Source organism: Hypomesus transpacificus, unplaced genomic scaffold (assembly GCF_021917145.1).
Source record: "Hypomesus transpacificus isolate Combined female unplaced genomic scaffold, fHypTra1 scaffold_251, whole genome shotgun sequence".
Classification (NCBI taxonomy): Eukaryota; Metazoa; Chordata; class Actinopteri; order Osmeriformes; family Osmeridae; genus Hypomesus; species Hypomesus transpacificus.
The window spans coordinates 141,632-154,239 of NW_025813779.1; the positions used below are offsets into that span (position 1 = coordinate 141,632).

A 12,608-nucleotide genomic window follows, 5' to 3' on the forward strand; every position below is an offset into this window, starting at 1 on the left:
GTCGGTACAGATATTAAGGTGAACATGAGTTGTGAAGAAACTCCCCTAGTGAAAGCTGAGTCCTGTATGTAGGTTTGACTCACCTGCCGACTCCAGTTTGGTCAGTCGTGTGTGCATTGACTTAAATAAAATCCAGAGTTTCAACCCAACGAGAGGAAGGTACTTTCTTGGAGAACGTCGCTGTCATTCATGGACTCCTAACTGTACATCTGGTCACAGATTTTTTTTTTCTTGTTTCAAGTACAGTAATTGAATATGCTGACATGTGACCTCACCTCTGCTTTGTTATTTAGAAACTTTGGTTCATTTGTCTCTTTTTGGGGGGCTGTGAACATCATGTCAAGTATAAGAAAACAAGAGTTACTTAATTCCACATGCTGCCCCTACGCTTGGTGCTGCTGACACACGTAGAGAGGAATACGATTGGCTTGATACTTTGCTCATGCACATTCACCCTTTTATTTTTTATTTTTTTGTTATTCTATTATTTCTTAACTCTACCCATGCTTCAGTCTGTCTTGCTCCTTATACCATGATTGATGTAAAAGGCAACTAAAACAAACCACCTGTGTATTTGCGTCATGGAAACAGCGCCATTTAGCAAACTGATAGGAATCTAATGAACATCCGTTATGCTCATACAAGTCTTGGTCAATGTCAAGTGTTCAGGGTTAAGACGAGGTCTCTCCACCCCTGTCCCACAATGCTGATCTGTCACCTACACTCAGATGCTACCTGTCTCCAGAAGAGAGGCAGCCAGCTTTCATTGAAGTGAACGGAAATCAATGTCAATTAGGAAATGCGCAGACCGCAGTACAATGTCTATGTGTGCAGTGTTTTGTTGAAAGGGTCCTACAGTACCACCAACCTGCTTCTACAGTTTGTACAACAATTGAACCTGTGACGCACGCCTGTTCCTCCCAAGCTACAGCTAACTAGTGACAGCCTGGCCAGTCTGATGTGTGCATGGCTCTCTGCAGTAGCAGGTCATCCACCCTGTGTAGGTGACCTCCCCAGTCCCCAGTCCCCCTGCTGCAGCTTAGGGTTAACGGCTACTGACCCCAAGGACGGATGTATTTGAGAAGTGTTTGTAAATAAGTCATGTACTCTTGAGTTCCAGAGAAGTTTGTTGGAATACTTCCAGGGTGAAAAATGCTTAAGATGTGAGGACATTGAGTGTATTATGTTTTTGTTTTTTTCCTTCTCCTACTGATTAGATGCTTTGCATATTATTGTTGTTGTCATCAATGATGCTTTATCACAGATCTTTGAGTGTCCAGTCCTTTCAAGTGCTCTAGGTTTCTTCTCTTTAGTTAAGTCACCTCGCACAGTCACCGTGAACACACACCTATCAAAATGTCTTTGGTTTTTGTTTGTTTTTTTCTTGCCACGACCATCCAGTGATGTCCAGACAGAACAAATGACCCTCACGTTCTTCCATCTTGTCCTCTGTGTTCTAGAACAGTGTTGCTTGACCCTGGTCATGGAGAGAATCTTCCCTGGAAGATTTAGATTCGACTATAATCTAGTGAGCCTGTTTGTAATCATTTAGCTGGGATCACGAGATGAATCATGCTAGTCCTATCTGGGGTGGGAGTGCAAACCTCCATGGCGATATCTCCATGGCGATATCTCCATGGCGATATCTCCATGAACACGGTCGGACAGTCAGTCCTTTACCACACGTCGGGGTTTGACACACCTGGTATAACATACATGAAGATATATGTCATCTGGTCCAAATCTCATGCCCTTGCCCCTGCTCATACATGTTTATCAAACAACAACACCGCTGTTAAAGCACGTTTGAGGGAGAGGAGGGGCGCACTGATGTGTTTTTCATCCTGCCGGTTAATATTGTGGCTTTAGTTATATTATTGGATTTAATGATATAGTCTGGTAGATGAGTCTTACCGATGATGGAAGGCAGGTACACCACTAAAGTCCAGGATTTGGACTTTTCCTGATCTCACGCTCACCCTATATGTAGATCTGTATTGGCACAGAAAGCGATATTATTGATTCCCAGATGTTTGTGTGAGGGTAGATCTTTTTTTAAACAATAATTGTTTCATAAATTGAGCACATCTAGGTCTACATGTTAACAGCCGGAGTCAGTCACGCAATTCTTAGCTAAACAATCACATTGTCAGATCGGCCCCTATACTTAATGTGCGGATAGATTTTACAGGCTGTCGAGACGCTTCCACACACAAAAAAAGAAAATGTTCCTTGCATTTTGTATTTGCTACTGAAGACTGAGTTCGTGTCTGTTGCGTTATCTCTGAGGGTGCAGGATATGGTGCCTGGGAACCGCATTTGACTCTTGCAGTGCACCCCACCACGGCTAGACCGTATGTATGTTTGAAGTGCGACCGTTTCAGAGACGGTCATATTGGTAACAGATTCCTTATAGCCCTCAACTGAAAGCGCTTTAGCTACATAGGTCGTAGCGCCCCCAAGTGGATATAAACTGGCCCAAAACCTTCCACATGATCATACAGCCAGCGAGGTCCCTAAAATGTGACCATATTTGTCGTTTATTGGTGAGAATAGCGTGTATTCGTTTTCAGTAATTATACACGCTTTAAATCAATGCGTGTATTTTTCATATTTATAAATAAGACTAGTATTTAAACTGTCAGTCTTCATAAACAATTCCAACATTTTAAATAATAATTTGCACTCTGTATTGCAAAGGAATAGAACTTGGTTATTTCAGTCGTTGACAGCCACTGCAGTCAGAATGTATCTTTCCTGACAAAAGTTGGTAAAACACAATTTAATCGTTATTTAAAACTGTAGTCAGTTTGAAAGAGAAATATTTAACAACCCGAAAACAGTTTGACAGGACAATCACATCGTCTACTATTAGAGCGACCGTTTCAGCATATTGTATCTTAGCTGTAGTAGGCTATAAAAAATGTAAAGACCGTCATAACGATATCAAAGCTGTTGGCTTCTTCGAGTCCAACGTTTGTGTTTTATTTCACTTGCTTAGTCCTGAACTTGAGAGATGCTCGATGTCACCCTTTCACCAGTTGCCCAGCGTGACCAGTCATTTTTAGCCGCTGCACCATTTCAGTGAGCTACAGATATTTGGATGGGCTTATTCTGCGTATTACCATGTAATAATAGCTGCGGTATTTAGGCGGAAGTAAATATTTAGTTATGTATGCCACAAATTAATATGGTTTTCTTTTATACTGTTAATTTCAAGCTGTCTCTATAGCGTCCTCGCCTGAATCTAGCCCATCCACCGCATGTACTGATTAGTGAGCGCGCATTCTAGACTGAGGCTCGTGAACGAGCACTTTCCTCTGCGTCACAAGATTCCGCCTCCTTCCTGTTTGGTCCAATCAACTTTCTAGTTCATTTGTATCACTCTTCCGGTGTTATGGCCGCATGCAGTGTTGGGGACGATTGTAAAATGTTATGACCGTGGAGTTGTAGATGTTCCTAGACTGAGGATGGTGGTTACTGTGCTATTACGGTTGCCCGTCTGTCGAACCTTGTCACGTGCGGTTCTTCGTTGTCACAGGCGGTATAGCAAGGTGTGCAAGGTTACCAAAGCTGGATCGCAGGAATGAAATCAGTCTGTCTAGCATTTGACAGTTACAGCAGCTTAAATATGTAGGGTAGCTAGCGAACCAAAAAGAGGTGTAGTATTAATAGGGGTGTGTGCCACATTAGCCTTGTTATTATTAAGTCAAATACGTTACTCTTTCACACCTGTCAGTCAATGAATGTCATGAACTGTTTTGAAAGCTCACACAGGGTTGTGTGCAGAATGTTCTGGTTGTGTGACATGGCTTGGTGCCTGTATTGCTGTGTATTAACATATCCATAAAAGATGTGGGATATACTTCCATATATTAGAATTTAGGTTATAGACTTAGCTCGTCTCACAACTGCTCTGCTTGCCCATCAGTCTCTCTGTGTGGATGTGGATTGTTATTTTTTTTTATCTATAAATATTTATGGATCTGAGAATCTAACCAACCCCCCCCCCCCCCCCCCCCCCCCCCTCCCCAGTTGCAGGAATCCCCGAGCCGGTCTGAGCGCGTGCGGCTGTTTGAGTCTCTCCAGGAGAGGCGGGGCGATGGGAGGAGAACACCCGGCGAGAAGGAGATCCTCAGCGTCCGATTGGCTGACGGCAGGACAGCGAAGGCCACAGCCGGCATCACCACACCTCTACTCATCGCCCAGAACGCACAGTAACTGACCCTCCTCAAGTCCTCACCTCCAACACGTACAAGACCTCGTACAGGCTACACACACACACACACACACACACATCCACTCGCCCTTAGAGTCTTTCATTCCTGTTTGGCATTTGTCATCACCGATCTGTCTTAACCTTACAATACTCATCTGTGAGGCTGTTGTCAGATGTGGTCAGTAACACCAGTGAGGAGGCAGGTTCACACTGAGGACTGTCAAACGGCCTGTGCTCCTCAGGCTGATGGTGATGAGTCAGTGGTGTTGAAGTGTTCCCTCTTGCTAACTTCCTGTCCTTAACCTCCTCTCCCCGTCTCCCCCACAGGCTGACAGGAGCGCTGGTGGCCAGGGTGAACGGAGCTCTGTGGGAGCTGCAACGCCCCCTGGAGGGTGACTGTGAACTGCAGCTGCTGGGCTTCGACAGCGACGACGGCAAACACGTACGTGCCCTCAGGGACCTTCTCACGCGCCACGAAACCGAGGAACGTTCTCATTTACTCAAAGAAAACCCCGTTCTTTCCTTGTGTCCTCCAGGCGCTGTGGAGGACTGGGGCGTGCGTCCTGGGAGGGGTGTTGGAGGGGGGTTTTGGGGCGGAGCTGTGCAGAGAAGGAGCCTCAGCCACGGGGTTCTTCTGCGACCACAGGCTGGAGAACAGGTGAGAGGCCTTCTCTCCTGGATAAGACAGGGCTCTGGGGAAGCAGTAAAGCTCACAGTGTGAGGGTCCAGTCAGCATACAGCATGTCAAGCTCACAGTGTGAGGGTCCAGTCAGCATACAGCATGTCAAGCTCACAGTGTGAGGGTCCAGTCAGCATACAGCATGTCAAGCTCACAGTGTGAGGGTCCAGTCAGCATACAGCATGTCAAGCTCACAGTGTGAGGGTCCAGTCAGCATACAGCATGTCAAGCTCACAGTGTGAGGGTCCAGTCAGCATACAGCATGTCAAGCTCACAGTGTGAGGGTCCAGTCAGCATACAGCATGTCACCCTAACCCAGTCAAGCTACTCCTCTGTAATCTGCATGAAGGGGCACAGGGGTCAGAGGTCAGTGTAGGGCTGTTAACAGCTTCCACCCTGACCTGTCGATGACCTGCCTCTTGCCCTGTCCTGCGACCCTTCCCCCAGTGCCCTGTGTCTTACTGAGGTGGAGCAGAGATGCCGGCAAGCCGCCGCCCTGCGACTTCCTCTCTCCAGACTGGAGCTGAGCGTGCAGGAAGCCAAAGAACTCTTCCAGGTCAGAGGTCATTCATCTCTGGTTGTGTGCGATGACGCTTGCTTTTGACCTGTTCTGATAAAACAGGGTTTGCTCTATAGTGCACACAACCCAACCCTTCTTCATTTTGTGATCATTTTGTTATTTTTTTCTATTGAATATTTGGGTGAAGCGACATCTGTGTTCATAGTGGAATGCAGCGACAGTGATAAGGCGCTAGACTGGAGCAGCTAGAATGTATTCTGTAACACTGTGCTTGTTGCCGCGTGTCTAATTGAGTGTTTATACATGTTGACATTGGTAATTACCTTTTGATATTCCTCACCATGGAGGAATGCGAGGTGGAAGGTGTGTCTGTGAAAACCTATCATTTGAGTGGGTGTTAACTCCTCACTGTGCTGGCTCCCTGGATGGAGAATTTGACAGGCTTGGATGATGTGTATTGTGTGTGTTTGACTAAACAAATGTCTAAATACTGTTTTCTGGTTTTTAGGACTGTAAGTTGATACTCCAGCTGATCAACGAGCAGACTGTAGGTTCTACCATCCCAGTTTACAGGTGTGACACACACACACACAGTACACTAACACACACACACACACACAGTTGGTCCTCTTTCAAAACTTCCCTTCTCTAAAAAACTCAGTCAGTCCCATGTGTTGTTTTGTGTGTTAGGTATGGAGACAGCATAGGAGTGTGGAGTGGTCCTCTCCTCCCACACACAGGTCTGCTCAAGGCCTTCAAGATGCTCCAGGTGTGTGTGTGTGTGTTTGTCTCTTTCTCTAATGAAAATAGAACTCCATTGGATGCTAATCGGAGTTCACCTTAGATTAGTAAACTATTCTATTCATGGTTGCCAGCTGTGCTTAGCAGTACTGTTTCAGGGACTGTTTATTCCCTGGAATGTAGACATTGTTTATCTTTGTTGTCTGTTCTACTGTCGGGCCTCTGCTCATTGTGCTTTGGCAGTCAGACATGGTAAACAAACATGGAACTGACAGTTTGGTCCCAACTACAATAAACCCACTACTGGGGCTGTGGCGAAGACCCAATGCACACAGGCTTGTGTGTTCAACCCCCCCCCCCCCCCCCCCCCCTCTCCCCTGTGATGACCAGTGGACTGGAGGGCAGGATGGAATGTCCTCCCTGTCTGATTCTGGAGTTTCCGTACTGCTCTGGTGCTGGGCGGACTGGGCTTCCATGGAAACAGCAGCTGGTGCAGGATGTTGTGTTTGTCCCAGGCCCAGCTTCCTGCTCCAATCACTTGTAAACACAGAGCGCTGGAAACACACATCAGCTGCTGTCACTTTCTCATCCTCTCTCTCTATCTCTCCCCCTCTCTCTTTCTCCATGTCTCCCTTTGTTTTCAATTCTCTCTTTTTCCTCCGTCTCTTCATCCCCCCTGTTGCTTCTTTCTGATGTTGCTGATCTCTCCATCTCTCTCCCTCCACCTCTCTCTCTCCCCTGTCCAGGTGTCTCCTGTGACGATGGCGGAGGTCAGTGGCGTGATGCGACTCATGGGCGTGGCCTTCCCAGGAGTGAAGGAGCACGACCGGTGGGAGAAGGAACAGGAAGAGGCACAGAAGAGAGACCACCGCCGCATCGGAACGGTACGGGAGGGGGGTGAGGGAGGAGGGAGGGGAGAGAGGGGGAGGAGGGAGGGGAGAGAGGGGGAGGGGGGTGAGGGAGGGAGGGGGGAGGGTAAGGAGGGAGAATGGAGAGAGAGAGAAAGTTGGAAGAGTCCTGTTTGTCTATGTTCCTCCCTCAGGATCAGGAGTTGTTCTTCTTTAACGAGGTCAGTCCTGGAAGCTGTTTCTTCCTGCCTAAAGGAGCCCACATCTACAACACACTCAGCGACTTCATAAAGGTACTCACTCACTCACTCACTCACTCAGCTCAAACTGCATCCTCAGCACAGCAGTGTTCTCATCAGTAGTCAGGATATTATACTAACAACTCCTCAATGACTGTTTAGTCACTGTCTGAACTTTACATTACCCGAAATAACCCTCTCCCTGTCCTCCCCCCTGTGCTCCCCCCTCACCTCCCTTCTGCCGTTTGCTAGAGTGAGTATCGAAGGCGGGGCTTCAGTGAGGTTGTGACCCCTACCCTGTACAGCACTGCATTGTGGGAGCGCTCAGGGCACTGGGAACACTACAGTGCGAACATGTTCACTGTGACGTCGGAAAACACACAGACCTATGCTCTGAAGCCCATGAACTGCCCCGCACACTGGTGAGAACACACACGTGGCTGTACCCCTCAACACACGCATGCTAGTATTCCCCCCCCCCCCCACACACACACACTGACGTCCTCACCCTCTTCCCTCCAGCCTGATGTTTGAGCAGAGGGTGAGGTCTTGGAGGGAGCTGCCTCTACGCTGGGCTGACTTTGGGGCGCTGCACCGTAACGAGCTCTCGGGAGCTCTAGGGGGTCTGACCCGCGTCCGCAGGTTCTGCCAGGACGACGCACACATCTTCTGCACGCCACAGCAGGTACACACACACACACACACACACGGTCAAAACCTGATCTAAACCTGAAGAAATCGATTGAAGTGAAGAAGCAGTCAGTTCGTACAGGCACTGGACTGGAAGGTGTTGAAAGGAGATCTCCTGACTCTTGTTCTCTCCGGCCTCCGTCCTCCTGAATGGAGAGCTTTGTTTCGTCTCTAGGGTGCACCTCCTGACTGTTTGACCCTGTAAGCTAAAGGCCGTCTCCAGGGGAAATGTCCCTGTGCAGGACAGTAGAACGGTGGGTGTGTGCTGGGCTGTTAGTGCTTCTGTTAGTGGCCCAGTCCCGTGATCGTGTACCAGTGATTCGTTTTTCTCCGTGTAGCTAATTCAATCAGCCCGGCGTTTAGGAATAGACCGTCACTACGGCGACAGACCCTCCCAGCTCATTCTCGAGAGTTGATCCTCATGATTCCCGGAATCTGCTTATGGCTCACTCAGCATGCGATACGCCTGTCCTCTGATGGTAACGCTGTTCCCTCGTCTCTCCTCCCCCCTTCTCTCGTCTCTCCTCCCCCCTCCTCTCTCTTTCTCTCCCCCAGCTGGAGCAGGAGATCCTGGGCTGTTTAGACTTTGTCAGGAGGGTGTACGAGGTGTTTGGGTTCTCCTTCCACTGCCTGCTCTCCACTCGCCCCACCCCGTACCTGGGCCAGCCAGAGCTGTGGGACACGGCTGAGGAGGTGCACACGCTCAGATACACACTACGGAGGCTCGTTTAGAAAAGACATCTTTGAGAGGAGAATAGAGAGGAAATATTTTTTAAACCTTTCGAAACTTTGTATAAAATATTTTTTTAAATCCTTATTTCCCCCCCAAAAATGTATCTTTTTTTTTGTAAGAAGTTTTGAAAGGCAGAAAAAAATTATTTTGTCAAAAGTTTCGAAAAACTGAAAGGTTTTTGAAAGGTTGAAAAAATGTGGGACAGTGAGGAAAAGAGTGAGTTGCAAGCCCTGCACCCACACTGGGAATGTAGGATGAGGAACAGGGGAGTGGGGGAGCACTTGGCCCAGCTGGGTAAATGTGTGCGTGTGCAGACAGATGGGTCTTCACACTAACTCACACCTCATGGATAACTCCACACTAAACACGCTGAGAAATGGAACCAATCAGCCAATCAGCATGCAGGCTTTGGAATGTGTCATGCCTAGCTCACAGATGAAAGCAGCTGTCTGTTCTTAGGAAACCATCTCGATGTGAAATGCACCGTAAAGGAGGCCTCCTGAAGGAGTTCTGGGCCTGATTAGACCTGATAGTGGAGAGATGAAATAAAGATAAATTAGCTCTGAAGCACCGTCTTCAAGGAGTGCTTGTTTTGTCTGTTGTGGTCGCCCTGACGGAGCTGTCCTCCCTCCCTCTCTGTCTGAGCAGCAGCTGGAAAGGAGCCTGCAGCAGTTTGGCCAGCGCTGGGAACTCAACCCAGGAGACGGAGCCTTCTATGGGCCAAAGGTCAGGGGGAGGGGCTTGAGCCACCTGGGAAGATAATTGGCCATAAACGCCTTTGATAGAATTGAACTGTGTCCATGTTTGCCTAATCAATATGAAGTTGTCTAGAACCTACACCAGCAGATTTAGGTCATTTGTGTTTGTCCATGTTGCTGTTTTTAGCAATGATGACTAAACTGACCTGTTACTGACATGCTCACATCCTGCTGGTACTAGATCGATATTCAGATCAAGGACGCCATTGGTCGACAGCACCAGTGTGCCACGATCCAGTTGGATTTCCAGCTTCCAATCAGATTTGACCTCCAGTATGTTGGGTGAGTATCACATGGTAATGCAATCATCCTTCTTATCCAATTGAGTAACTCAATTGCAGTAACTTGAAGTGTAAATAACTTTTGGTTTTTAAAAAGTATTTTCTTCACCTTGTGAAGGAACATTTGAGGATCCTGCATGTTCTAGGGCAGTGGTCTCCAATCCTGGTCCACAACACACCTGACTCAAATGAATGGGTCGTTACCAGCCTTCGTCTGGTGTTGGCAAAGACCCATTCATTTGAACCAGGTGTGTTGGAGCAGGGAAACATCTAGAACAGGGGTGTCGAACTCCGGTCCTCGAGGGCCGCTGTCCTGCATGTTTTAGATTTTTCCCTGCTCCAACACACCTGATTCAATTAAATGGTTTGTTATAACGACCCTTCATTCAAATCAGGTGAGCTGGATCAGGGAAACATCTAAAACATGCAGGACAGCGGCCCTCGAGGACCGGACTTCGACACCCCTGATCTAGAACATGCAGGACTGGGGTTGAAGACCCGTGCTCTAAAGCATATCTTACCTGGTGTCTGAGGCTTCCCTGCAGACAGACAGACAGAGAGACAGGCAGACAGACAGACAGGTCTAACCTCCCTATGTGTATGAGGCCTCCCTGCAGACAGACAGGCAGACAGGCAGACAGACAGGCAGACAGGCAGACAGGTCTAACCTCCCTATGTGTATGAGGCCTCCCTGCAGACAGACAGGCAGACAGACAGGCAGACAGGCAGACAGACAGGCAGACAGGCAGACAGACAGACAGACAGACAGACAGACAGACAGACAGACAGGCAGGCAGGCAGGCAGGCAGGCAGGCAGGCAGGCAGGCAGGCAGGCAGACAGGTCTAACCTCCCTGTGTGTATGAGGCCTCCCTGCAGGCAGGCAGACAGACAGACAGACAGGTCTAACCTCCCTGTGTTTGAGGCTTCCCTGCAGACAGACAGGCAGACAGACAGACCTAACCTCCCTGTGGGTGAGGCCTCCCTGCAGACAGACAGACAGACAGGCAGACAGACAGACAGGTCTAACTTCCCTGTGTTTGAGCCCTCCCTGCAGACAGACAGACAGACAGACAGACAGACAGACAGACAGACAGACAGACAGACAGACAGACAGGCAGACAGACAGGTCTAACCTCCCTGTGGGTGAGGCCTCCCTGCAGACAGACAGACAGGCAGACAGACAGACAGGTCTAACTTCCCTGTGTTTGAGCCCTCCCTGCAGACAGACAGACAGGCAGGCAGACAGACAGGTCTAACCTCCCTGTGGGTGAGGCCTCCCTACAGACAGACAGACAGAAAGACAGGCAGGCAGACAGACAGACAGGTCTAACCTCCCTGTGTCTCCCAGGACTGATGGAGAGCTGCACCGGCCGGTCATGGTCCACAGAGCCGTGCTGGGCTCTCTGGAGAGGATGATCGCCATCCTTGCGGAGAACTTTGGAGGGAAATGGTGAGTACCAACCACCCCCACCAGACACTAACTGATAGGCCTGTGGTGTACACGGTGTCCTCACACTAACTTCCCCCTCTCTCTCTCTCTCTCTCTCTCTCTCTGTCTCTGTCTCTGTCTCTGTCTCTCTCTGTCTCTCTCTGTCTCTCTCAGGCCCCTGTGGTTGTCTCCAGCGCAGGTCATGGTTATTCCTGTAGGGGGCAACAGCGAGTCGTATGCTCAGCAGGTCAGCACCAATCAAACTGGCTGTTCCAGTGTCCTCCCCCGCCGCATCTTTTTGCTGTTCCTGCTGGTGTTCCTCCCCCCCCTCCCCATGGTGCTGTGCTCCATGTTAGCAGTGCGACTGATCCTGGCTCACTAAAGCCCTTCTGAACTCTTGTCTCCTGTTAAGGTGGTCGGGCAGTTTCGTGAGGCTGGCTTCATGGCTGACCTGGACTGTGGGCAGGGAGCCACCTTAAACAAAAAGATCCGGGCAGCACAGCTCTCTCAGTACAACTACACATTCGGTAAACATGAAGGAGCTTTTTGAATGTCCTAATCACTTCCTGCCTTAGTTAGTTTCTTAAATAGATTTCTTTTTATCTGTCTCTGTCTCTCTCTGTTGTGTGTGTGTGTGTGTGTGTGTGCGTGTGTGTGCAGTGGTGGGGCAGAAGGAGTGTGTGAGTGGGACAGTGAGTGTGAGGACCAGAGGGGGTCGGCAGCTGGGCAGCAGGCTGACAGGAGACGTCCTCACGGCCCTCTCTGAGCTACGAGACGCACGCAGCAACCAGGAAGACTTCTGAAGACACACACACACGCAGCAACCAGGAGGACTTCTGAAGACACACACACACTCGTACATACCTACACACTCATGAAGGCGCACACACTCTCATACACACACACACAAATAATAACCGTGCATCAAGGTACACACACTTGGTTACAGTCTAAAGAATAACCCAGATGATTTTGATAATAAAACGTAACTTTATTCGGAGTCTTTGGTTGCGTCTCAGTTAGCAAATTCTGTGTAATCCCCTTTGGTGTCTTCATACAGGATGCTGTGTCAGCGTTGTCAGGTATCAGATATGATTGGTTAATACCCCTTAAATCAGATAACTGCCCTGTTATGTAATCCTCAGTATGTCATGAATATCAAGAATAGAAAAGCAACCATACCTTTAAAAGACTGGAAGGAAGTGGGGAGAGAGAGGGGGGAGAGACAGAGATGGGGGTGGAGGTCATTTGACTAAAATAGGAGAAAACTTCGTGTGTGTTTAATGGAAACAGTAGAGGCAAGGCAGAGGTCAGCTTTTCCTCTTTTTTAATTGAGGCAGAGCGACCGAACGGAAAGGACATGAGTCACAACAGCGACGGAATAGTGGAGGGGGGGGAGGGACAAACCTGGACCAGGCCGGACAAAAGCACTGCTTCACCGGATCGTGTTGGTGAGAGGTGGCTGTTAGT

The 12,608-nt window shown here is 48.8% G+C and overlaps 1 protein-coding gene across 1 annotated transcript; it reads left to right on the forward strand.

Moving 5' to 3' along the window:
* Positions 1 to 3,365: 3,365 nt before the first annotated feature.
* Positions 3,366 to 12,138, forward strand: tars2 (threonyl-tRNA synthetase 2, mitochondrial). The gene is made up of 18 exons (XM_047014464.1): positions 3,366 to 3,554; positions 4,036 to 4,217; positions 4,547 to 4,661; positions 4,756 to 4,877; positions 5,346 to 5,454; positions 5,927 to 5,991; positions 6,109 to 6,187; positions 6,906 to 7,043; positions 7,202 to 7,300; positions 7,499 to 7,668; positions 7,769 to 7,931; positions 8,492 to 8,629; positions 9,318 to 9,395; positions 9,609 to 9,709; positions 11,058 to 11,159; positions 11,313 to 11,385; positions 11,551 to 11,665; positions 11,799 to 12,138. The coding sequence occupies exons 1-18, from the start codon at positions 3,471 to 3,473 to the stop codon at positions 11,939 to 11,941; spliced, it is 2,076 nt and encodes a 691-aa protein (XP_046870420.1). The 5' UTR covers positions 3,366 to 3,470; the 3' UTR covers positions 11,942 to 12,138.
* The last annotated feature ends 470 nt before the right edge of the window (positions 12,139 to 12,608 follow it).

What these genes read in the sequence shown, in the direction of transcription:
- tars2 (XM_047014464.1), top strand. Translation starts at nt 3,471, where the DNA reads ATGGTGGTTACTGTGCTATTACGGTTGCCCGTCTGTCGAACCTTGTCA. An exon ending in ACAGCGACGACGGCAAACAC is followed by an intron (nt 4,662 to 4,755) that starts GTACGTGCCCTC and finishes TGTGTCCTCCAG; the next exon opens with GCGCTGTGGAGGACTGGGGC. An exon ending in GACCACAGGCTGGAGAACAG is followed by an intron (nt 4,878 to 5,345) that starts GTGAGAGGCCTT and finishes CCCTTCCCCCAG; the next exon opens with TGCCCTGTGTCTTACTGAGG.